This window comes from Periplaneta americana, chromosome 2 (genome assembly GCF_040183065.1).
Source record: "Periplaneta americana isolate PAMFEO1 chromosome 2, P.americana_PAMFEO1_priV1, whole genome shotgun sequence".
In the NCBI taxonomy this organism is placed as follows: domain Eukaryota; kingdom Metazoa; phylum Arthropoda; class Insecta; order Blattodea; family Blattidae; genus Periplaneta; species Periplaneta americana.
Window position 1 is genome coordinate 91,077,860 of NC_091118.1, and position 25,959 is coordinate 91,103,818.

General features: G+C 34.2%; 1 protein-coding gene across 1 annotated transcript; it reads right to left on the reverse strand.

The window, feature by feature from the left end:
- Nucleotides 1–6,539: 6,539 nt before the first annotated feature.
- On the reverse strand, nt 6,540–15,818 carry LOC138694419 (larval cuticle protein 65Ag1-like). Its single transcript, XM_069818115.1, has 3 exons — nt 15,692–15,818; nt 12,160–12,272; nt 6,540–7,585 (listed from the first exon to the last, which is right to left on the reverse strand). Exons 1-3 carry the CDS (start codon nt 15,701–15,703, stop codon nt 7,330–7,332), a joined length of 381 nt encoding a protein of 126 aa, XP_069674216.1. The 5' UTR covers nt 15,704–15,818; the 3' UTR covers nt 6,540–7,329.
- Nucleotides 15,819–25,959: the final 10,141 nt, after the last annotated feature.

Genomic DNA, 25,959 nt, shown 5'->3' on the forward strand with positions numbered 1-25,959 from the left:
ATTGCCTTATATGTCTAGCACATAGTATTGTTTGCACTAGGTGTTATAGCTCTGGATTGAAGAATTTGGAAATATCATATCTCGAAAACTACGCTTTCTCCGGTTGTAGAAATTTATAGGAAGGTTTCTTATTTCAAATGGAACGTATGGGGTAGCAATCGTTGTGAAAATCTATTATCACTTAGTGAGCCTTCCTTGTTAGTGACACCTCGAAATAGTACGGGAATCATCGTGTAAGCTGTGTTTACACGCGTGCGTTTTACATAGAGAGATTCGAAGCCCGGTCTTTGTAACGAGAAGAAAGATCTATATCGCTAAGCCATAAAGCTTACTAGTAAACATTCGTTTTGTGACATACAGATGAATGTCTCTGCTATGACTTGATTTCATTCTCGGACCTCGATGCTAAATATTTCCCCGTATGCATCGTGAACGACAGACAAATTTAGGCTACAGGAGAGCGACCATTTTCCATGTCAAAGGGTGCACAGATACGGAATTAAAATTTGGAGCGAGTCTTGGTGGGAGTCGACCTGTATGTAGGCAACAATTTCACACGACTGTCCACAAGTAGCATATATATAGGGCCTCTTGTTTACTGGACATGCGCAGTGTGTTGTATGCGAAACATACAATCAGCGAACTCCAAATTTTATTTCCGTATCTGTACATTAATACCGCCACCATTCACAGTGAATTTGAAATTACTGTTGTGGTGGTGGTGGTGGTGGTGGTATCTTTGTTAATTGCAGGTAAATGGGTAATATTTCATTTATGACGCTTTCAACTGCAGAGGTTATTCAGCTTTGAAATTCATCGTGAACGAGGAAAATAGCAGACGAAATTTGCTCAGAGCTCTCTAGCCCTAGGGAAAATTATAAAAAAAAATGGAGTTTTGCTTTGAAATCACACTGATCAATTAGGAGTTAATTTTATTTTTAAAAATGTTACGTACGTATTTACACATGCCAAGCGAGTTTTCTGGAACTGTATTTCTTCATTTTTTCACACATTTCTGGCATCTGTTTAGAAAACTACCCATCACATTATGTGTGAGTTTAGAGTCATAACGACGTGGCTATCTACAAAATTCATGTTTTGAGATAATTAATGCAAAAGGAGCACTATCATTGTTACTGACTCAGTTATTGTCGATGATATATTATATTGTGATAAATAGACCTACGATTTTTAGGCTCGTTTAGCGTAGGCTGAAACATACGTTATTTAATGCACCTTACTTTCACAGTCTACTATATACAATCGCGAAGCTTGAGGTGTTTTTTTGCAAATCTCGTGATAAAGCGCTCCAAGCGGTTAGCAACTAGAAACAATAGACTGTCCATGATCGACTTTGGACTGTGTCGTATTTCTATCGAGTGATAGCTCGTTGCGTATTTCACATTGATGCTTGTGAAATGTTCGTTATTGGTTATAATGAAAATGTTAATGGCTAAAATATAATAATTGGAATAATAATATGGGACAAGGATGAGACGTTTGTAGTGCTATAAATTGTAGCAACAGTAAGAGAAAGAGGCCAGAGTTATCCTTTTTCCGATTTCCGAAAGATTCAGAAAGGTTCCTGGGTTTCCACAAGAATGCTCTGCAGAAACAAAACGGTTAATTTGAAGTTCTTTGTGACTGTTAGAATACATTATATCCTTAAATTTCACAATGAAACGTTTCAGTCTAACCGAAAGGACATTAGGTACCGGTTAAAGTTCTGTCACTTAGGCTGCTAAATTTCCAGAGAAATAAAGGTTAGGTCTATTTTTTTTAAGAGGATATATTTTTAATTGTAGCTATTAATTTTCTTATTATTTTTATGTGTTATTTAGTAAAGACGTAGAAAAATTAAGTTTGTTTTAATGAAATTTATTGATCACGTTTTATTTTCAATTCTGGTGGGATTATTATTGCTTAGGCCTACTTTTTTCTTCAAAGGATATGTTTTTAATTATAGCTGTTAATTTTGTTGTTATTTTTATTTGTTGATTTACTAGAGAAGTAGAAAAAGTCTGTTACAATAAAATTTATTGATCACGTTTTATTTCCAATTCTGGTGTAATATTATTGCTTAACCTCATCCCACTTTAACTACGTAAGCATACACTACAAGTACCGGTACACGTAAGTTACTCCATTAATTCATATTTCCATTATTATTGTTGTAAAGAGAAATGCAAATTAATATTTATTGGTTTCATAGTTAATTATCGCTATCGCTATAATCTTGAATGAGTGAAGCTATTATAGTAAATTTCAGTTCGTTTTGCACAAACAAAAATTATATTAACTTATTTCTTGCAGGTATCTTCGAGTTTATGGTGGAATTTAATATGCATTCATTAAAATAATAAATTAATTTTATGCATTTAATATTTCAATAATGGAAGGAAGGTGTTAATTTTTTCAAAAAGAACACGACAACGAAAGGGTAACATATTTATTTTGTCGGCTGATAGGAGAGAGAGAGATCTGCGATGATGAGGCGATAGTAGCGATCCTAGTGGTGGGCAACTACCCATGTTTGCATTTTTAGTACATATTGAGCTTTGCGACTGTATATAGTAGACTGTGTTACTTTCTCGTGTTGCATAGATGTGGGGATTTTACATAAAATTATTGTAATCTGTCCTATTTGAATTTAAAAATCCGAGGTTTAGTGATAAGTGTAGACATGTTGTTTCGACTATAAACAACTTGTTCTTTTTGCAAGTTAAGTACATTTGATTTTAATATTATTGACGACCGAAATAATGCACGCAAGTATATGTCTTGTAGTGTAACTTAATTACATCCAATTGCTCCTCCAATGGCGCATCCTGGTAAATTGAGCTGCACAGCTGGCTTCATTTGGGTGAATAACGAATAGTCAAGTATCGCCATTAGTAAAAGAAAGTACGAAAAAAATTATTACAGTATTTTTATTGTTATTATATTAATCGCAACCACCAATTAACTGCCCTTCGGACTCTCAGTGAGCCGTGGCCCCTTGGTTGAGAATCACTGTTCTAAACGAGAAACCATCATTGCAGAAACTATTTGATGCAAATTTCCAGAGAGCTGTTACTTATGGCTTATTCCAGAAAAGTGTAACAATAAGAGGAAAATATTATTTATGTAACACTGAACTTTTTAAAACTAAGTTGAACATTGGGTGTTACTGCTACAAAGGATCATTTCAGTAATAGCCTTGAATTCTTAATCAAGATAACTTGTTTGAAGACAAATGTTCCCATATACTGTAATTTTGCATTGAAGTTTTCAAAGTCATTGTTTCGCAATTTCTGCTTACATAACATTAATTGAAATTTGCTTGTCGTAACTTGCATCTATTTAAGCCCAGTGTCTACAGCGAGATTGTAAAGACAATCGGATATCTTTACAGTTTTCTCAAGTGGTAATGGAATTTAGTCTTTTATTGTCTTAGAAATGAGTTATATTCTAAGAAATACATAGGTATTATGTAAACTCCTACATTCTATGCTCTAAATTATATGCGAAAGTATTACTTGAATGGACAATATCAATATAGAAACAAGTGTAATAGACTTTCAGCATAGATTTAGAAATGGACGGTCATCCTTCGATTCCGTATCTACTTTTCACCAAGAAATACAAAGAAGAGATAAGTGGACCTTTAAGAACATATTTTATATTAATTGTCTGTGAAAGGACTTACATTTTTTTTTGTTTAGATTTCGAATTCATATATCTTCATATACTGTATCTCCAAATGTACTTTTTAAGACAGCTTCTTGGATTCTCACGTTCAGATCGTTTTTTTTTTTATTTTAGTAGATTCTCTACGACGCTTAGGTTATTTAGCGTCTGAATGAATAAAGGTGATAATTCCGGTGAAATAAGTCCGGGATCCAGCACCGATAGTTACTCAACATTTGCTCATATTGAGTTGAGGGAAAGCCCCGGAAAAACCTCAACCAGGTAACTTGCCCTGACCAGGAATCGAACCCGGACCACCTGGTTTCGCGGCCAGACGCGCTAACCGTTACTCCACAGGTGTGGACGTTCAGATCGTCAAATGAACAACCGTCATTTCCCATAACTATGGTCCTGGAACACAACTATTGTCCACGATATAACTATTCAAAGAACATTGTAGAAGTAACATAAATCGTTCGCAGATAGTTGCAATGACTTCACTTCAAACTACAGTACAGCAAAAATATAGATAAACGAGGTACTACGTTATGGAGTACAAAATATGAATGGACCATAGTTGTGTTCCAGGACCATAGTTGTGGGAAATGACAGCACTAAAAACGTGTTATAAGTTTCAATGATAATTTATTACCCAAAATTGCTTTACAACGTATACCTAATGACATGAAACCATGTGAAACCTAAAGGGAAATAGAGGAAACAGAATCAGAAAGAAAAATTATGGAACTTCAATAAATAGTCTTGAAACCTTTCATTATGATAATTAAGACGATGAAGACGATGACAGTGATAATGCTGATGGTATGGTGGTGGTGGTGGTGGTGGTGGTGGTGGTGGTGAAAACGAATAATCTATTAAACATGAGCTTGGCATTAAGTTCACAGCTACGTATGCTTCTGGCCTGCATCAAGATTTCGCCGTTAAACTGGCTGCAGTAGAGTGACTATCTGAGAATAAACTACCTATTTTTATTTATAAAAAAGTTAGGCCTATATGTTTACCCATGTCAAGCAAGAAGGTGCCGGAACTGTCAACTGTCTACCTTCATTTTCCACACATTTTTGGCACCTGCTTAGAAAATTACCCTGACCTTTCTTAATTCTTTTGAGAAATTGAATTAACCCTTGACTAATGTCTTTCTTTAGTTTGTCTAATATATGTGGATGTTTCCTGTACGACTTATGTTTAAAAGCTTTCCGAAGATAATAATCGCAGGCAGTTACATCGAGAGATCGAGGGGACTCTATGTTAGTAATGATAATGACTCTGTTGTTGAGTACTTCATGAATTACCTGCAAGGAAACAGTCGCTGTATGTGCCATCACAGAGTCCTGCTGGAAATTCAAGAAACAGTTTTGCAAAATATTTTGTTCATATCTCTTTTAAATTTCCTTAAAAACAATTGGACCCAGTATGGACCCAGGATTCTAAATAAATAATAGAATCAGTAGCAGCAGTAGCAATGCCAGCAGACATAATTTAATTTAATGACTATAAAAATGAAGGCTTTGTTTTTTGCAAACAAGCTGTGTTTACCCTTAACAGCTTACCAGCCTCTTACAAGGTAGACTGGTGTTGGGCATGCCTTATACGCTTAAAGTCAAATTGATAGATCAGGAACAGATTTATTGCTGAATTTCCCAGATCAGAACATTAATGCCTGGTTTCTGGGAAGACCGTTATCTGTACACACAGAATTGTCTACTATTTAACGTGTTCATATGTTTAAAATGAATTTCCGAAACAACAGTTATCACCATCTTTACAGTTATCTGTGCTTCAACTGGTAACTGTGCCTCGGTCTGTAGTTGCCTGGCTGTTAGTACTGATTCGAAGAAATACCGACATGCGGTGCTCTGTATTACTGTGCTGTGAACTATAATAACTTATATTAAATAATAATAATAATAATAATAATAATAATAATAATAATAATAATAATAATAATAACTGTAATAAATTAATTTAATAGTTTATCGGTACAGTTTTAAAGATTCGGCGTTTTATTTATGTAATTTACGGTAAACGTTCTACTTTCTGTGTATTTGTAAAGACAATTTAGAATATCTCAAGTTTAATTTTCCTCATAAACTTCAGATTCTATGTCGTTGTCAAGGAATATTTTTATTCTTGGGAGCTTTACAAATGACAGTGGTATTTCGGGCTTCGAAAATTCCATTTGAACATTTAAATGAAAGTATTCATATGGACGAATGTAAAGTATTTTCACATGTTTATCAATATGGCTCTAATAGCCACCATAGCTGACTACGGTTGCAGTTTTGTAGTGGAAGTTTATCTGGCCCTCTTTCCGCTAGTATTATTTACATTGATGATCACGCCAGATACCAAAAATTGTTGCTTTTTAATTATATTGCGATTGAGATAGAAGTGTGCATGTACAATTGTTTATCACACGGATTCTTCATTTAAAAAGTCTTGCACCTACTAGTACAGAGCTCACTGTGTACCAGTCAGCCATATTACTGCTGAAAACTTCTGCGAACAAAGGTGACTATAAATAACTTAAAGAAATCATTCACAGAATACTAGTGGAGATATCTATGGACGACAAGAGATAACAAACTTGAAGTTACCTCAACTGCTATAGTTACAAATCTACATTTAAACTTATAGTTCAGTTAAGTAACTGAGAGTTAACTGATGTGTACCAGAAATCGGACATAAGGCTTCTAAATCTGATGTGTTCAAGATCATGATGATTATTGTTATTACTATTATTATTAGTATTATTATTATTATTATTATTATTATTATTAAAAAGACAACAATTTAATACTGCATATTACTGGAAGGAGTGCTAAGTACGATTATAATGAATATTCAAGTTGAGTGAAACATGTTTTATTTGTATCACTAACCATATACATCATTTTGCATAATCCAGTTATTTAATGAAGAGAAGGAACAACTGACAACTGTCACAGATCTAAGACTAGGAGCTTGTGAAATGGCCTTGGATTTCAGTCGCTGAGTTCCGAGAGACCAAATTTTCATACGTTACGCACTTATCTTATGCCTTTTGTACTAAATACATACTGTAACTGGAAAAATATATACATGTGAATTTAATTTGTAGCAGATTTAGCATAATTTGTTTTCCAAGTCAATATCTTTTTACACAGTTCCGGAATATTCTCAATAATTAAAATCTTTATACACGCTTAAATATTTTGGCACGTAACAAAATGTAACTTCCATGTTCCAATACATAAGACTCAAAAGTAATTAAGTTATAATTGCAGTGTTCATTGTCATGGCACGTGTAGCAAGAAAAGTATATCCGACCATTTTTTCGTCAAATTGTATCAGGTGAAAAACACACAAAGCCCTGAACAGTCCGATTGAAATTTTCTTGAATTGAAATATGCATCTACCCCAATAGATTGGTTGGAAACGCCCTACACCGCACAAGAAATTTCTGCCTCATCTATTGGTGGGTTACCGTCTTGGTTTCATGGTTTTGACATGACAGACTTTTTAAAATCAGATACGAAAATATCCGCGGCCTAATCTTGTCCTAATTACACAGTGTAGTGTGTTCATAGGTGATTTTTTAATTTATGATTGGACAATATCCGAAGCTTTGTGTGCGTATCTTCAGGCGAAGTGCTGTGTTTATTTCTGGCTCTTGTCTTCTTCTGGATGGGCCTTGTTGTACTCGATAGAGCGGGCGATGGCTTCAGGAATGGCCAGGAGATGCTCTCCCTGTGGCTGGAATCCATTCTCGTCGGCGGTGTATGTAACAGAGTAGGTCTTGCCATCGGGAGCCACATAAGAGAAGCTTCCCTGTACGACTTCTCCGTCGTCATTAGGACCCAGGTTCTTCAGTTGGCCAGATTGCTCAGCCTTTGTGCCGTCACCTGTCTCAAAGCTGGGGTCGAGAGACAAACAAATAAATTATAATCAGTGAATTGTAAAATTAGAAAAGATTAACAAGAAATTGGTAACAAGTCTCTGTGTACATCAGTCTCTGAAATTTGTGCACCCATAAATAACTAACACTTCCAACCAGTTCTCTCATGCCTTGAAAAGTCTTCAGATGTTTCACTATATTAGGATAGAATTCCTATCTTCCTGCTTTGAATTATTAGAGATCTCTGCAGTCTCACAAAACTACAGAAATATTTCTGTATGTAAAGTAGAAAACTCGATAGAGGAAAGGCAGCTGATGATTTTTCCGTACCTCCTTTCAATTTAGTGATTTTGGTAGTTTACTCTCTATCATAATTCTATTTACTTCTTTCCCATAGCGGCCATCTTAAATTAATACTTCCAGCAACCTTAAAAATAAAATTAATCGCCCTCCATTGAGTCTGGATTTACTGAACTTGAGACATAATTGCAAACGTTTTTAGGTACATAAGAAAGACAATTAATAGAACAGCATTAATGAATCTTATATGAGAAATTTTCCGATGAAGACGGAGAGTGATAGAGAAAAGTGAGCATAATTATTTTCCAAGATTATATATAAAATCCACATTCAATACGTAAGATAGTTTAGGACTGCCATACGTTACTAGATAATGTAAAATCAAAGTGACTTCAAATAAGTGAGATGTGATTAATCTACTTGTATTTAATTTCCTTCATATTCTTCTGTGATGAGGAGTCTCACAATATTAAATGCAAACAAATAAATAATATTTTGAAAGTGAGGTTTACAGATAAATAGTCTATTTGGAGCTTTTAAGATTAATTTAGGCTATATTTAGCAATTAATTTTAGAATCCAAATGTTAAATAATTCGAGAATAGTTTTGTGGGGCTTATTGCTGTTGGAAAATTAATACGCGTCGTGTCTGAGCTCCAGAAAAGAAAAAAACTTTCAAATTGCTCCAAAAACCACCATAGAGATAGATAAAAAGCTTCAAGACAAACCTCAAATTAATCTTCAGTACTAATTTAGAAAGTCAGATCAAAGCTGAACAGTTTCCTAGAACAGACTTTTATATCTTCATTTTAAACTCATTGTCAATTGACAAGACAATATAGACAATTACAAGGCGTTAGATATTACCTCAGTGGATAAATCGAAGAAGATGAGACACACAAAAGTGTTGCTGTTCTTTCTACTGCATACTTAAGGAATATGGAATAGATTCCATTTATGAAATGATAAGCGATGAAAAGTGAATGTCATATTTGGTAGCGAACAGAAATGATAGAAATTCCTTTAATTTTATCTACTGCAGAAGTAGTATTAAAGTCACAGAACATAAATAGTCACAGTTACCCTTACCGACAAGTCTTTTACCTAAAACTCTAAACGTAGTAACATTTGAAGGAGTCACATTGGAAACTAGCTTTTTAATCTTGGTTGTAAAATGTATAAATGACTTCGGCATAAAAAGTCCGCCAAAGAAACACATGATAATAATAATAATAATAATAATAATAATAATAATAATAATAATAATTCTATCAATTTTCAGAATGAGCAAAAACACAATGTTAAACAAAGGGTAAAATCCTGATAGTGACAAGACAGAAATATCTGTGAACCTGCACCAATTCTTAAAGCTTATTTTCGTGACTAACAAAATAAACATAATATAATCTCACTCTTAGAACCATTTTATTTCATCCTCAAGAATTTAAAGTGATATTTTTTTAATTAATTTTATTATTTCAATAATGTATGATAAATAAGTTAATTTATATAATTATGAACTACAAAAATTGCATCGTTGTAAATTTTGTAACATGCACATCGTTAATTACCATAGTTATAAATGTTAAGGAAAAATTAAGAAGAAATTGAAATAATTGTGTTTGCTATAGAATAAAACTTTATTTTGGATCTATATTGACGTAAGACGAAACTAACTTGTGGTGGACAATGTTGATGATGGGAAGGTGTCTGATTTGCTCCATCTTATCCTTATCCTTATTTAAGAATTTTCTGTACGTATTAACTGTTACGTTCAGTAAGATGCTAACACGCTGAATATGTTAGCAAAGATGGATCGAGTGGTAGGAGAAAACTTGTATAGTACAGTAATTTTAATCAACAAAAAAACTCACAATACCTGCTCAGGGTGAAGAGTGACATGAAGTAGGAGACTAATCAGATATGGTGTTGTTACGGTGATCATGAAATATAACATGACTGGAGGAACCAAACAAGTGAAGGCAACCTGTTTCATAATAGATCTGTCGGTCACAAATCTTACAGGATTCGTCTGGGATTGAATTCTGGCCCTTCATGTTGAAATTCAGTCAAGTAATTTGCGTTATGACTGGATCTCATCGCCATTCATCATCGTCATCATTATAAATTGTTATATAATATATTACTTGACGTCCTTTTGAACTATAGTAACTAAGGATAAAATGCGATGGTTGACCTTTAATTAAAGTGCCCTCGACAACAATTCCTTGCATAAGTTGCTGGGGGAATTAATCTTTCCCTGCTAATGACCTAATGCTACTTCACCTTGGGTTTATATAGATTGGAACACAAAGCAGAGCTGGCAGGCACTGTGCAATATTATGACTATTAGAGGCTGCAGTTCGCAAGAAGAGACCTGCTCTTTTTAACTGCTTCACAATAACGCCTTACCTCACATGACAAAGCAAAATAAAAACTTCTGCAGTCCTTTGACTTAAATATTATGCATTGTGGAATGTCCTCCTTACAGCCCTGACTTAGCTCCATTCCATTTGTATTTATCTTGGAGGAAGACAATTTGTGAATGATGCATTTGCACAGGATGCTGTCCAAGATTGATTAGAATAACAAATGTCGGGTTTCTACTGAGAGGAAATCTTCAAGCTTGTGCCACGATAGACTAAGTGTATAAATCACCTAGGAGACTATGCAGAAAGCATTGTAAATGTAATTTGTGCATAAGTTAAACAAAAACTCTTAGCAAAATAGGGAACCTTATGTAATGATCAACCTTCGTATAACGATATTCACAATGATAGAGTAAACAAAAGTACCTTGGAAACCTGTCGCACAGAGGATTTGTCCACCTCAAATCATGGAGGATTTGGCAGAACTGGAATTTCAGACTTATTTGGTGGAAAAGATTTCGATGAGATATTAAGTTACGACATAAATCCTTCATCACCGCCACCTCATCACCTTCATATTCGCCATTATTATCACTTCATGTTACACTGGTATACACAGTTTTTGCTGAATGAAAATTGTTCATATTTTGAAGCTCTCAAACCAGCCTCAATTTTGTTTCATCGGACTACAACTTTTCAGACATTGGTATTATAAATTTTCTGTGAGATTTAACATAATGAAAATGGTTCACAATTTTCTCTTAAGTTCCTTCCCACTCCTGAGTTCCCGTTTTCTACTTTTTCCGCAGGAGCAATATAGTTCTTGGAGAAAAATGTGAAGTATGAACAATTGGTTGCTCCTGCTAATGTCCAACCACCACTCCACATTAAATTAGGCCTCATGAAGCAATTTGTAACTACTATGAATTAGAACGGTGATTGTTTCAAGTTTCTTCTTACAAAACTCCCTCAGGAAACTGAAGCTAATATAGCAGCAGGTATTTTCGACGGATCCAACCTAACCTAACCTAACCTAACCTGCATAAGGATGTCCAAGTTAGAGAAGTCAGCATGATTAGCGTACAAAAAAGTGACAGAAATCTTTCTGGGCAACAAGAAATCTGAGAACTATAAAGAAATTGTAGAGGAAATGTTACAAAACTTAAAAAACCTAGGGTGCAGAGTGAGTGTTAAAGTGCATTTTCTCAACAGCCATATTGATTACTTCCCTGCGAATCTTGGTGAAGTGAGTGAAAAACAAGGTGAGGGATTTCAGAAATACATGGAAACAATGGAAACCGCTGTCAAGGCCATTTGGATGTGTCAATGATGGTCGATTATTGTTGGTGTTTGAAAAGAGACGCTAATGATGAACACATCAGGGCTTCGGAAAAAAAAAAACAAATTTTCTTCTCAGTAAGTGTGTACAAAGTTTTGAAGTTCACAATTATTAAAACATAAGCTCTCATATTTCAATATATTTAATCATATTTAAGTCAAAATTAGACACACAGGAACAGTTTTGCCTGCGCTTTATGTCTTTAATAGTTATAATATTTCATTAAAATATTAAGTACATTACTACATTTGTTTTGACACTGTTCAAAAACCTAGTCCGATAAAGTGAAACTGAATCCAGATTTGAATTTAGAGTATTCATATTGTATATATCCAGGTGGAAAAATTACAAAAGCATGAACAATACTTTTTTTTTTTTGTAGACCAGTGTTATCGGCGCAAGAAGCAGTGACACACTCCACCTTACCATTTGCCAAAAATATTACCATCTGAATATATTACGATCAAGTGAGTCCCAAGGGACAGTTAACCAATGAGGAATCGATTTCCTGGGGGGCATTACATAGACTACTTTACTTGCTGTCCGTTTATACACAATTCATGGTGAGTGGATTCTGTCTCTCACCTGTACGAATAAGAGCCATCTCCATTAACTTGGCTGTCCTGCTTGACGATGGGCACGGGCTCTTTCTGGGGTGCGGCTAGGGCGAAAGCTGCCAGGCAGGAGACGAGAAGTATCTGCAACACAATCCAGGTTTCCTTTTAAGATAAATTGATGGTATTTCCAGGTTTGCTTTCATCAAAATTAAACGTGAAGAGGAATTTTGTGCCTTTTACATCGACATATTAACCACGTGAATAGAAAGTATGCATACTGCTAATGTTTGTTTGTTTCATATTTTATAATCACAAAGCTAATGTAATTATGCAGCTAATCGGCGATGTATGTAATGGAGGGTTAAAGGAATTGGCCACCCTATCTCATTATCTCCTGGCTTAGTTGCTTCATAAGTGGTGCCTTATTGGTATCACTTGTAAGGTTCACACTTGTCTTCGGACAGTTTACTAAACAACAACAATCATAAAGAACAAAATTACTTATTATTATTAATTGCGTACTAATAATAATAATAATAATAATAATAATAATAATAATAATAATAATAATAATAATAAAACGCCGTAGTGTTACAGTAATTCCAGATTCATATTGAAGCAACGTGTGAACTGTAGTATACGAAAAGTAACTCAATCCTGCATTAATAGTCTAATAGGATTCACAGATCCTGCAACCAGGGCCGCCCATTGAGGAGTATGGAAACTTCTTTTGTGGAGGACGGCCACGGGCGTTAGATATTGTTTGGGAGTAAGAAGACACAAAATATTTACAAAACTTTCTTCTACAAGAAAGAAGAATTCTGTTAAATCACTGTTATTATATTATTGTACAGTATTATGTTTACAACAAGTTTTCAGAAGTAGGCTACTGTTAACCCTTTGCAGCACAAATAAATTTTCCATGTTTTTCACTTCATGTATCATAACAAAGCTTCGATCAATTTTTCTCAACATTTTAACTCTGCACACAATTTCAAAATATAGATGACACCTCTATGTATATTCAAGAGGTGGCTCCTTGGTGGAATATCTGCGCCATAAAATTTAGAAAGAAAGAAAACGGTGGTTCTTCTGAACAACCACTATTCTCCATAGGGTTAAAGGGTTATTTCCTTCTTTGTGACACTGTAATAAAATATCCTTAGCTTATTGTCTTAGTACTGAATGTAGATTATAGAATTTCATCCTTGATGAAATATTCACAATGGGGGAAGGGCCCTGACAAATGTTTGTGTGAGAGCTCACAATTTCTATGGGCAGCCCTGTTGTAACGAGATTGCATTAAATATATTTCCCCGAATTTCTTATATCCTGATTATATGATGAACATTAATGTCGAAACACGTTTAATTTTACTAGATTTTAATGTCATACAAGAGCGGTGACGCTTCATTGAAGAGATCTAGGGACCAGTTCTTTTAGATCACATAATATAGACGTTACAGATTAACGTATTATATGCATGTCTTGATGTTGATTATGATTATGAGTATGGCTGCTATTTAACAGTCAGTATTACGATTCGCAAATAAAGTAATATTTAACAGTAACAAATGTTATACTATAAAGATTATATTCATGATATACCGGTAGTAGTAGTAGTAATAATAATAATAATAATAATAATAATAATAATAATAATAATAATAATAATAATAATAATAAAGAATGACTGGATGATTGAAATTTTTATTGTTACGGAAATTTTACAGTTAAAATTCTGTGAGTCGTATAATATAAAATATTTTTTCTCAGATATTACAGAGATTGCATATTAATACAACACACTTGAACTGCATTCTGAGAGCTGATATGAATAATATAATAATATACATTTTTAATGAGGAGATTTTGAAACGATTGTAACAAATAACTTAAATTGACAGAAATTTATCGATGTTTCTAACGTTTTCGAGCCATTCACATCATACAAATAAGGAAAATGTATTACTAATACCATGCACTGTTAACACACTAATTCGGTTGATACATTCATTATGTGTGCATATGTGTACGAAAAACATATTAAATTTTGTTTATGAAATGAAATTCATTACTGTTCTTTACTTTAATATTTGACATCTAATAAACTTTTCATTTACAGTGCCTACTGTGGAGTAAATTAACTAATACTTTATAAAATGTTTGTCCTTGAAACAAATGAAGATTAGGTGCGTTAACATTCGAATATTTGTTCGTTGTAACGAACGATATTTCTTGGCTACGAATTTGTTTCTTCATTCAACGTTCCTTTTAAACTGATAAAAAAGCTATTGAATGACAATGAGATTATAAGACAATAATGAAATAATGGCATTGTAACAAACCAAATTGATCTAAGAAATATGCTATGCATTTAAATCTCCCGTCCTTCAGATGAATTACAGTCAACTGACTGATGGACTGAACTACACCTCAACACATTTTATTGTATCATATCGTTCAGAGTATAACTATGTTTTATAACGACAGATTAGTGTAAACATAAAGTAAGACTTTATAAAAATTATTCATAATTATTTAGACGAGACCGAATTGTTAATTATGTACCTATCCAATAGTTTGACCTACATTGTGAGGATTTTAGACGAAAACATTTAATTGTAATTATTAACTATGTCGAACCCCCAACATGGAGGAACGGTGTACTCTCTCTGTCTACTTGAAATACCATGGTCGCAGCCATTAATAACAACCTCAGTAAATGAAATAATCCTCTGATTTTTTTTATTAGACGAAGGTAGTTCCAACCTTCGAACCGTCGTGATTTTATTTAACTCTCCAGCAAATTGCACTTCTGAATAATTCGTCATTGTTTTCTCCCTCATTTAGAACAAAATTATATACATGACTAATGCACACTATTTCCATTATAATTAGTTTCTTTGGCCCAAAATAGAAGCGCCATGTTAAGTACACACCTACAGTATGCAGAAATGCTCTATGCAGCCCAATTCGGAAATTAACATCCGACTGCCTGTTACACATTACTTTAATTCAATTTGATAATACGTAACTGTGTAATAGTATGTGACCCTATCTATTAAGAATTTTCCTATCCATAGAGAGGTGTACATTAAGCCAATATTCTGGATATTATCCACACAACACGAGACGGGTGTAAAGCAGGTACAGAAGAATGGCAAAATAAAGCGTCACAGTACAAACTCATAGCTGTTATGCGCGTCCTAGAGTTGAACAGAAGCCGCAACCATAGTTTCAGACAATGCAAAAAATGCGTCTTATGTTTTGCGTGTGCCTCGGCCTACTTGATGAATATTACATTAATTTTATATCTTCAACGTGCTCTATTCCCTCACAGGAAATGTTACTCCTACTGTTTCACTATTTCGTCAACTCACATACACACACACACGCTCGCTCACTTACACACCCACTCAGTGGCTTATTTTGATCACTACAGTATTTATATTTTAATAGTACATTAGGCAATCCGACTTTTGCTCAGTTGTCTATTCGAATGTAACGCAATTGACTTCTAAGAAAAGTGCAGACGTCACTCTTTGTCCAGCACTTACCAGCTTCATCATGATGGTTATTGCTATCTGCGTTGTGACGAGACACTGACGAGCCTTGGTGCTTTGCCTGTATTTATACTCATGTACAACACATCAAACAAAACGGTATTTCATCATAGAAATTTTTACAGCTAAACTTGAGATGTAGGAGGGGGAGTAGGAAATTTGGAAAGTGGGGATAGAAGGGGACCTAGTCAAATTGTGACCCGCGACTTTTGTATTTTTTTGAAGATAATCAACACCAACAGTGCAGAAAAGAGGGGAATAGGTTGTTCCTACGTTTAAGAGACAAAAAAAATGATTTATTGTTGTTTAATGAATAAAGAGGAGGTGAAGGAAGAGTATGATGTTTCTTGATTGGAAGAAAAGTGGAAGAATCGCTCCGGGCATAAGTGAATTAACGTCATCCTCAACTTTATGCTTCAAGTGCTTATTACGTAGTTAATATTTACAATATTTCAGTTGTCGTAATAAATTACCATGGAAACCTCAGCACGTAGCGCTTTCTCATGTGAATCCCTGGAAGGAAAACTGGAAGTAACATTTCACATGTCGTACCATTACAACATCATAAGATGATTGTTATGATTGTAATAGTTATTACTTTTACAGTCCTGTGATTTTAATACAAGTGAAATCATCACACATTAATAATAACGTTAAAGTGCGAGACTATACACACTATCGTCATGTAGCTATTTATTAAGCATTATCATAATCATTGTCTTCATTTTTATCATAATTATCGCTATTTACTTCAATTCAATTGGTTTGTCTGTTACAAAGACTAATACATTTTTAGAAAGTTTATTTCGTATTGTTCGATATTACTTTTACTTGTGTAATTTGTTTGTAATGTATAAGTTCAGTTGGTGATGTTTCAATTTATTGTCATTGCTATTTCTTCACTTTATCCCAATATGTACCAGTAGACTAATCACGAGCCATATCTTAAAAAACTCTGAATTCCAAAGAGAACTTACTGGCATCTCACATATTTTATATTTTATTTCACAGTTCCTCTACCATATGTGGTCTATTTTGTTATGTGTTTTTTTATTATGTATTTCATGATTATTTCAATCTAAAAGAGGAAGAGAAGGAGTATAAAGGCAATGATGATTGTAAAAATGACATATAAATAATGATAATTATTAGTATTATGATAATGGCGATGAATATCACGAGGACAATGATCACAAATGTCGATAAAGTTGTGACTGTGATAACAGAAATGATAATCGGATGACTACGATGGGCGATAATGAAAATAATGAGTACTATTCTTGACAGTGACGAATACGACGACGATGATGATGTTGATATGACGATGCTAAGCATGATGGTGATAGCGGTTACAACATAAACAGACGAAGATTTGACCGATAAACGATGTTACAAAGATGACAAAAATAAACTTAGACTTTCTAAGTGATGGCGATGATGATTGATTGTACGACAATAAAAGCAATAAACAAAAACGTTTTCAAGTTGATGACGATTCATTAAAAGATGATGATGCTTAGAATGATGATGATGACAGTGATGATATAAGCAGACAACGATTTGATTGATAAAAGATGTTAGGACGATAATGTTGAGTACAATAGACGATTATGACGATGACGCAGATGGTAGGGCTACAATACGACAAACGAAGATTATGACGATCATGACAGTGAATGCAGAAAATGAATATCCTGATGTTGGTGTTGAGTATAAGGACTATTGATAAAGTTGATGGTGGTGACGATGCCGATGATGGCAGCTAACGAATAAAATGAAGATTGAAGAGATTACAACGAAAACTATTACGATGACGATGATGGTAGTTAAGGAAAAAAATGACGACAAAACACATTATAACGAAGACTTTTACGATAACGATAAGGGCAGTTAACGAAGAACATGAAGACAAAAGAGATCGCAACGAAGACTATTACGATAACGATGATGACAGATAAGGAAGAAAATGACGACGAAAGAGTCAATGACGAAGACTATTACTATAACGATGATGACAGTTAATGAGGTAAATCTCCACGAAAGAGATTATAACAAAGACTATTACGACAATGATGACGGCAGTTAACGAAGAAAATGACGGCAGAAGAGATTATAACGAAGACTTTTACGGCAACAATGCAGATAACGAATAAAATGACTATAACGCAGACTATTAAGATAACGGTAATGCCGGTTAACGAAGAAAATGACAATAGGGATTATAACGAAGACTATTATGATAACGGTAATGCCAGTTAAGGAATAGAATTACGACGGAAGAGATTATAACAAAGACTATTACGATAACGATAATGCCAGTTAACGAATAAAGTGAGGGTATAAGAGATTGTAAGAAGACTATTACGATAACGATAATGACAGTTGACGAATAAAATGAGGTTAGAAGAGATTATAACGAACTATTACGATAATGATAATGCCAGTTAACGAATAAAGTGAGGATAGAAGAGATTATAACGAACTATTACGATAATGATAATGTCAGTTAACGAATAAAGTGAGGATAGAAGAGATAACGAACTATTACGATAATGATAATGCCAGTTAACGAATAAAGTGAGGATAGAAGAGATTATAACGAAGACTATAACGATAATGATAATGGCAGTTAACGAAGAAAGTGAGGATAGAAGAGATTATAACGAAGACTATTACGATAATGATAATGCCAGTTGACGAATAAAATGAGGATAGAAGAGATTATAACGAACTATTATGATAATGATAATGGCAGTTAACGAATAAAGTGAGGATAGAAGAGATTATAACGAACTATTACGATAATGATAATGCCAGTTAACGAATAAAGTGAGGATAGAAGAGATTATAACGATCTATTACGATAATGATAATGCCAGTTAACGAATAAAGTGAGGATAGAGGAGATTATAACGAAGACTATAACGATAATGATAATGGCAGTTAACGAATAAAATGAGGATAGAAGAGATTATAACGGACTATTACGATAATGATAATGCCAGTTAACGAATAAAGTGAGGGTAGAAGAGATTATAACGAAGACTATTACGATAATGATAATGCTAGTTAACGAATAACGTGAGGATAGAAGAGATTATAACGAAGACTATAACGATAATGATAATGCCAGTTAACGAATAAAATGAGGATAGAAGAGATTATAATGAACTATTACGATAATGATAATGCCAGTGAACGAATAAAGTGAGGATAGAAGAGATTATAACGAAGACTATAACGATAATGATAATGGCAGTTAACGAATAAAATGAGGATAGAAGAGATTATAACGAATTATTACGATAATGATAATGCCAGTGAACGAATAAAGTGAGGATAGAAGAGATTATAACGAACTATTACGATAATGATAATGCCAAATAACGAATAAAGTGAGGATAGAAGAGATTATAACGAAGATTATTTCGATAATTATAATGGCAGAGAACGAAGAAAATGGCGACAAAACAGATTTTAACGAAGACTGTTACGATGACGATTATGGCGTTTAACAAAGAAAATGAAGACAAAGGAAATTATAACGAAGTCTATTACGATAACGATGATGGCAATTAACGAAGAAAATCTCCACGAAGGTGATTATAACGAAGACTGTTACGACAATGATGGTGGCAGATAACGAAGAAAATAATGACAAAATGATTATAACAAAGAGTATTACGATAACAATGATAGCAGTTAACGGCGAAAATAACAACAAAAGAAATTATAATGAAGACTCATACGATAACGTTGATAGCAGTTAACAGCGAAAATAACAAACAAAAGAAATTATATCGAAGACTATTGCGATAATGATGATGGTATATAACGAAGAAAATGACGACAAAATAGATTATAACAAAGACAATTACGATAACAATGATGGCAGTTAAGGAAGAAAATCTTCACGAAAGTGATTTTAAAGGAGACTGTTACAATAATGATGATGGCAGATAACGAAGAAAATGATGACAAAATAGAGTATAATGGAGACTATTGCGATAACGATGACGAAAACAGTAATTTTTTTATGGTTTTAGTTGGAGTGTGGGATAAGCTATGCGCACTTAAGCCAGAAATGGCAGAAGAATCGTTTTCTGTAGCACTTTGTCAGACGTACAGTAAATCTACTAAATGTATCTTCCAGCCTTACTTTCCTCCCGAAGGAAGCCATTTTTAGGGTTTATATCGTCCTTTATAAAATCGTCACTTGCTAATGTTGAATCCAACAGATAGCATGGTGGACTCTGTAAACTAACTAGGAAGATATGACGGTTACGTATTGATAGTAATATAGTACATAGAATAAGGATCAACGAAAACAATATTGCTCTAACAAGGAATATTGACATAGTCGTTTGTCCACGAATATTGTCATAATAATTTTATGAAAGTGTAACACTTAACCATAGAAGACGGATGTATAGAAATACGATTTTTATCCCCTTGATGAAAGTTTTCTCTGAATGAAAGCAGACGGTTGAGGTTGAGCATACAGGTATGATGAATTCAACTGGCAACAAATAACCTGCCATAAGGAGTATGAAAAGCATCTCTAACAAAGAACACAGGATAAGTGACAATAAAAATGAAGAATTTTTACAAAAAAATGTTATCACACAACGATATACCGTATATCAAATTTCGAGGATATAATTAGGCTTATCTTTTTCGCCGTCGATCATATTGCATTGGAAATGTGTGTGTATATGTATATATATATATATATATATATATATATATATAATCTGATAGGATTAAGGCCATAAGGCCTTCTCTTCCATATTTAAGAAGGGTATTGTGCAATGTTTTGGTAAAGATAAGTAGTAAAATAACAAGCGCTTTCAAATTAATTTAAATTGATGTCGTAAAATGTACTACAGTATAACTACGTCTATGTCCGTGTCTAGTGGTTACGATGATTGTCAATGGAGCTGCGTAAAGTTACCGAGATCAAACCCGACCGAGGACTGAAGACTTTAATGACTATAAATTCTTAGCGTGGTTTCCTTCGGAAAGTAATTAAGATTAGGGTGTCCGGTGACATAGGTTTAAGGCGCATACAATAAAACTTATATCCTAATACTGTCTCCAGGTACAATTTACCGACATCTTCTCGCTCAAGTTCAGCAAAATGGACCTATAACCGTGGCCTCTAGTCGGCAATGTATGCAATGGAGAGGGAAAGGAACTGGTCATCCTACCTCATTACCTCCGGCCTAGTTGCCTCATGAGTGGTGCCTTCTTGATGTCACTTGTAAGGTTCAGATCTGTCTTCGGACATTTGACTAAACAACAACAACAACAACAACCGTGGCTTAAGTGCAAATAAATTTGTCCGCCTTAAACCCATAATCCGAAAGTACCATAACAAAGAGATGCCATATCTTTGACAATACATTACGCGTTATTTAGCATCATCAACTGAGAGGAAAGTAGTAAAAGGTGTGTTTTCTTCTCGAACTCGGATTGTTTATTCATGGAATATACAGAGTGTGTTAAGGTAAAGACAATCATTTACATCGTGTTAAAATTAATAAAAAATAAATTGCAACGACCAAATGAAAGTAAGAGAATGTCGTTTCTATGTCCTCTACCTTGACACCTCTTCTCGGAAAGTTACACAATGCTTAATATCCAGTTCTTTATTCTGCAATCACTACTACATAGTTTTCATAAGAGAAGAAAAGACTCATTCGTAAGAAACTTTCAAGTGTTTGACTTTCTTTCCTATTAATATTGTATCTATGCAGGATCAAAAATTCGCGCTCTCAGACCTGTAGTCAATTTTCTATTGTATTTCTCTGTATGTCTGTCTGTCTGGCTACGTCTATGTGTGTATATATATATATATATATATATATATATATATATATATATATATATATGTCACTGGCAAATCTATGACTATGTATCTCTATGTCTCTGTCTAATCAGTGTTTATATGTTTGTACAATATACATATATACATATATATTATGTATCTATGTTTTTGTCTGTCTAATCTATATCTACAGTATATAAGCTATGTATGTCTATGTCTCTGTCTAATCTATGTTTAATGTGTTTGTATATGTTAATCTATGTCCCTGTCTGTCTAATCTATATCTACAGTATACAGGTTATGTATGTCTATGAATCTGTCTAATCTAAGTTTATATGTTTGTATATGTTGATCTGTATGTCCCTGTCTAATATATATCTAGAGGATATTAGCTATGTCTGCCTATGTATCTGTCTAATCTATGTTTATATAGGTCTATCTATGTCTCTGTCTGCTTAATCTATATCTACAGTATATGTGTCTGTCTATATCTACATTTTTATTGTCTGTCTGTCAATACGTCCACTCACTTATGTGTCTAACAATCTAAACTTTTATATATAGATCTACCTGCCTGTCTGCCTGTCTGTCTGTCTGTCTGTCTGCTTGTGCGTCTATCCGTCCATATTTCAGTTCTTCACTCCTTGAAGCATTCCATCCTTAAAAACTTTAATCTTTCCATTTAACTGAACCATTCATTTATTCATCCACCTATTCACCTACATGCCTATCGATCTATTTACCTACGATTAAACCTAATTATATATTTATCTGTCTATCTAGCTTTCTGCCTGCCTGCCTGAATGTACCGGTATGTCTATCCGCCGGGATCCGGATCATTCGCCACAAATTTTTCGTCACTAGGACGATTCATAACATATTACAGCTTCGTTACCGAACGATTCGTAACACATTACAACTTCGTTACCGGACGATTCGTAACATATTACAACTTCGTTACCGGACGATTCGTAACACATTACAACTTCGTTACCGGACGATTCGTAACACATTACAACTTCGTTACCGGACGATTCGTAACACATTACAACTTCGTTACCGAACGATTCGTAACATATTACAATTTCGTTACCGGACGATTCGTAACACATTACAACTTCGTTACCGGACAATTCGTAACACATTACAACTTCGTTACCGGACAATTCGTAACACATTACAACTTCGTTACCGGACAATTCGTAACACATTACAACTTCGTTACCGGACGATTCGTAACACATTACAATTTCGTTACCGGATGATTCGTAACATATTATAATTGAAAAACTAAAAGAAGAAATTGTTACTAGATTTAATAAATCTTTATGCCGGCTTTTACTTCGGTTGATTACGAATCTGTAATTTTGAGTGGCATTGGAACATCATTCCGTGAGTCAACGATTGCTGGATGTCTCTTTCATCTTGCCTAAGCATTCTGGAGACGTATACAGCTTAAAGGAATCAATGAAAACTACTGAGGGAAAAAAATAGTGAACTTCGAGTTCATTTTCATTCCCTTATTGCTTTAACATTTGTTCTCGTAGACGATGTGACACTTACATTTGACCAGCTGCGAGAGGTGACTGAGGAAGAACTGCTCCCAATTTTCGACAATGCGGAAGACAGTTTCATTAGAGGTCGAAGACGCGGTCGTGGGAGACAACAATCCCTTTTCCCTCAGAACATATGGAACTGCTATGATAAGACCTTAATGAAATTACAAAGGACAACAAACACCTGTGAAGCTTGGCATAGGCGACTTAACCTTCAAATGAGAAAAGCACACCCCTCACTATATCATCTTCTGACACGCCTTCAGGGAGAGATACGATATAAATCAGCGTAGAAACAGAAAGAATGGCAAGTGGCATATCTCCACTCAAGAAAAAGAAAAAAATACGTTGACGTAGGTAGAAGAATTCAGAGATTTGATGAAAAATATAGGGAGTACAAAGATAACGATAATATATTGGGATACTTACGATCCCTTGGACATAACGTAGCAGGAAATTTTTGACTTTTATATATTGAAAACATAATAAAATTAATAACATTTTTAAGATTAAAATATTCATGTATTCATATTGGCAGCAAGTAGCATCGTGACCAAGTTATCAATGTAACGAACATGTCATATGTTACGAAAAATAATATTTGTGACGAACAGGTATTTTGATCAAATTTTCATTGTGACGAACTGTCAGTGACTAAACTAGCCGGTGAGGAAACATTTGTGAAGAAACGTCCTAGACCCCTATCCGCCAGTCCGTCTATATGTATATGTCTGTCTATCGTCTACTACCGTCTCACCGATTAATTTACCTTCCCATCCAGAAATAGATCCATTCGTCTACCCTAAATGCAAACACATACACACATATGTACACACACAGGTACGTTCATCTGAAATTAAAGTTATTTAATTCAATTGTAGGCCTACTGCCTGTTTGCTTGAGTTCCTACCCATATGTATGTATGTATTGCGAGTAATTTTACGGCTGTCGCCGTCTCCCGCTTCTCAACTTCCAGGTACTCCGGTTTTGCCAATCGGCCACTTGTAGACCCCTGCAGACCATATCCTCCTGAACCTCCTTGCTCCATTTTTTCATTGTTCTTCATCTCTTTTTTTTTCCGGAGGAGTCCAGTTGAAGAACTTATTAGGTCAGCGGTCGGCTGACATTCTCTGGAGATGCCCATACTACATCAGGCACTGATTGTAAGATATCTCCTGATACCTGCATTATATTTCGGACATCCTGATACCTAATGGGGTCCATCCTCGAAATTTGACAACTACGGCGCCAGTAATCCATTTCTAGAGCCAATAATTTCTTCTTAATCCTGTCGCTGATTTCCCAAGTTTCAGATCCATGGGTACATAAACTTTCTATTATAGTTTTATATATACCTGTCTTAGTTTTCCTTGTTACCTTGTCATTCCACAGGAGTGTATTTAATTGTCTTATCGCCCGCTTTCCGTGACCAATCTTATTATTAATATCTTCATCACTTTTGGCCTGACCGTTCAGGGTAACACCCAAATATTTGAATGACTCAGAATTTTCTATTTGTGTATCCCCAGTGTCTAAATTTACCTTGCTGCGACTACCACAACCATGTTCCTACCCATATAAGTTCTTTAATTTGCCTACATCTCCTGTATATCTCTCTGTCTGTATATTTGTTTTCTTATTCACATTCGTTATAAAAAATATGAACGTTTTTATTATGATTATATTGCTAATGGAACGATGACAGAATTTGTGAATTGAGATCCTTTTATTAATACCAAATAATAATAGTATAATAATAATAATAATAATAATAATAATAATAATAATAATATTTCTTACTCCACTCTTGTCTCAAATTGTGTGAATATTGATGATAATGCAACTTTATTATCTATATTACGTAATATTTTCCCTGGAGCATTCAGCTTGATGATGAAGTGGCGTGAATTTGCCTCAAAACAACGCACTGTGACGAACGGATCAAGTAAATCGGCGTTTGGGCTCTTTTGTCACATTTGACAATGTGCGGAAAGGTCAACACGTTGTGATGAAACATAAGTACCGTATTTACACTTTTGGACACTGAATTTGCATAATGCAGCCCCTGGGTACGTAAGCTTTGTTTCTTATTCGATTACGTCAGATCGCCTTTCATAAACATCCTCAATCAGGTTTCCTCTGTGCTACTTGACTGCAGAGGTTAAGGTCAGGCGCTTCAAATCTTTCACTGAAAGTGATTCCTCCAGGTTCTAAGCGGTAGATGATCACTGTTTTGTGGTACTTAGGAAAGCTAGGGTCCTTTTAGGACCATGTATGTGTTGTAAGTTATAACTAACATTTACGAAATTGTAAATTGTGAATTCTGTTTCTTAATCAGAAAGCATACACTGCACCAGAGTTAGATCTAGAAGTGAAGATAGAAAAATGACCATCCGAACAAACAATGGAAATGTTTTTGCTACGTCATCTCTGCTTGGTGCCCACTCTTCTCCTTTCATTTTTTCTTCTTCTCTTGTCTAGTATAGTAACACATTTTGAGAACACAATAGAAAAGGAATATTTGCAGTGCACTATAAAAGTAAGGAAACTGTGGCTAATATCGCACCCATTTTGAAAAAGTAATATTTCAAGTATTAATATATTACAAAAATTTGAAATAAATACGTATTCTTAATACGAGCTTATTATACTTATATCACTGAGGTCAGATTTGAAAATTACTCTTAATTTACATTTATTTTTCAAGTACAAAAGAAAAATTGCAAAAACGGTATTAGGTGAACTAGTGCTCCTAATATCGCACCCCTTATTTTTGAAAAATATATAGGACAAATATTAACTTTATTGTATAGAAACATAACTTTTCTTACATATGTATTACATATCTGTTGAATTTCAACACAAAACATGTTATT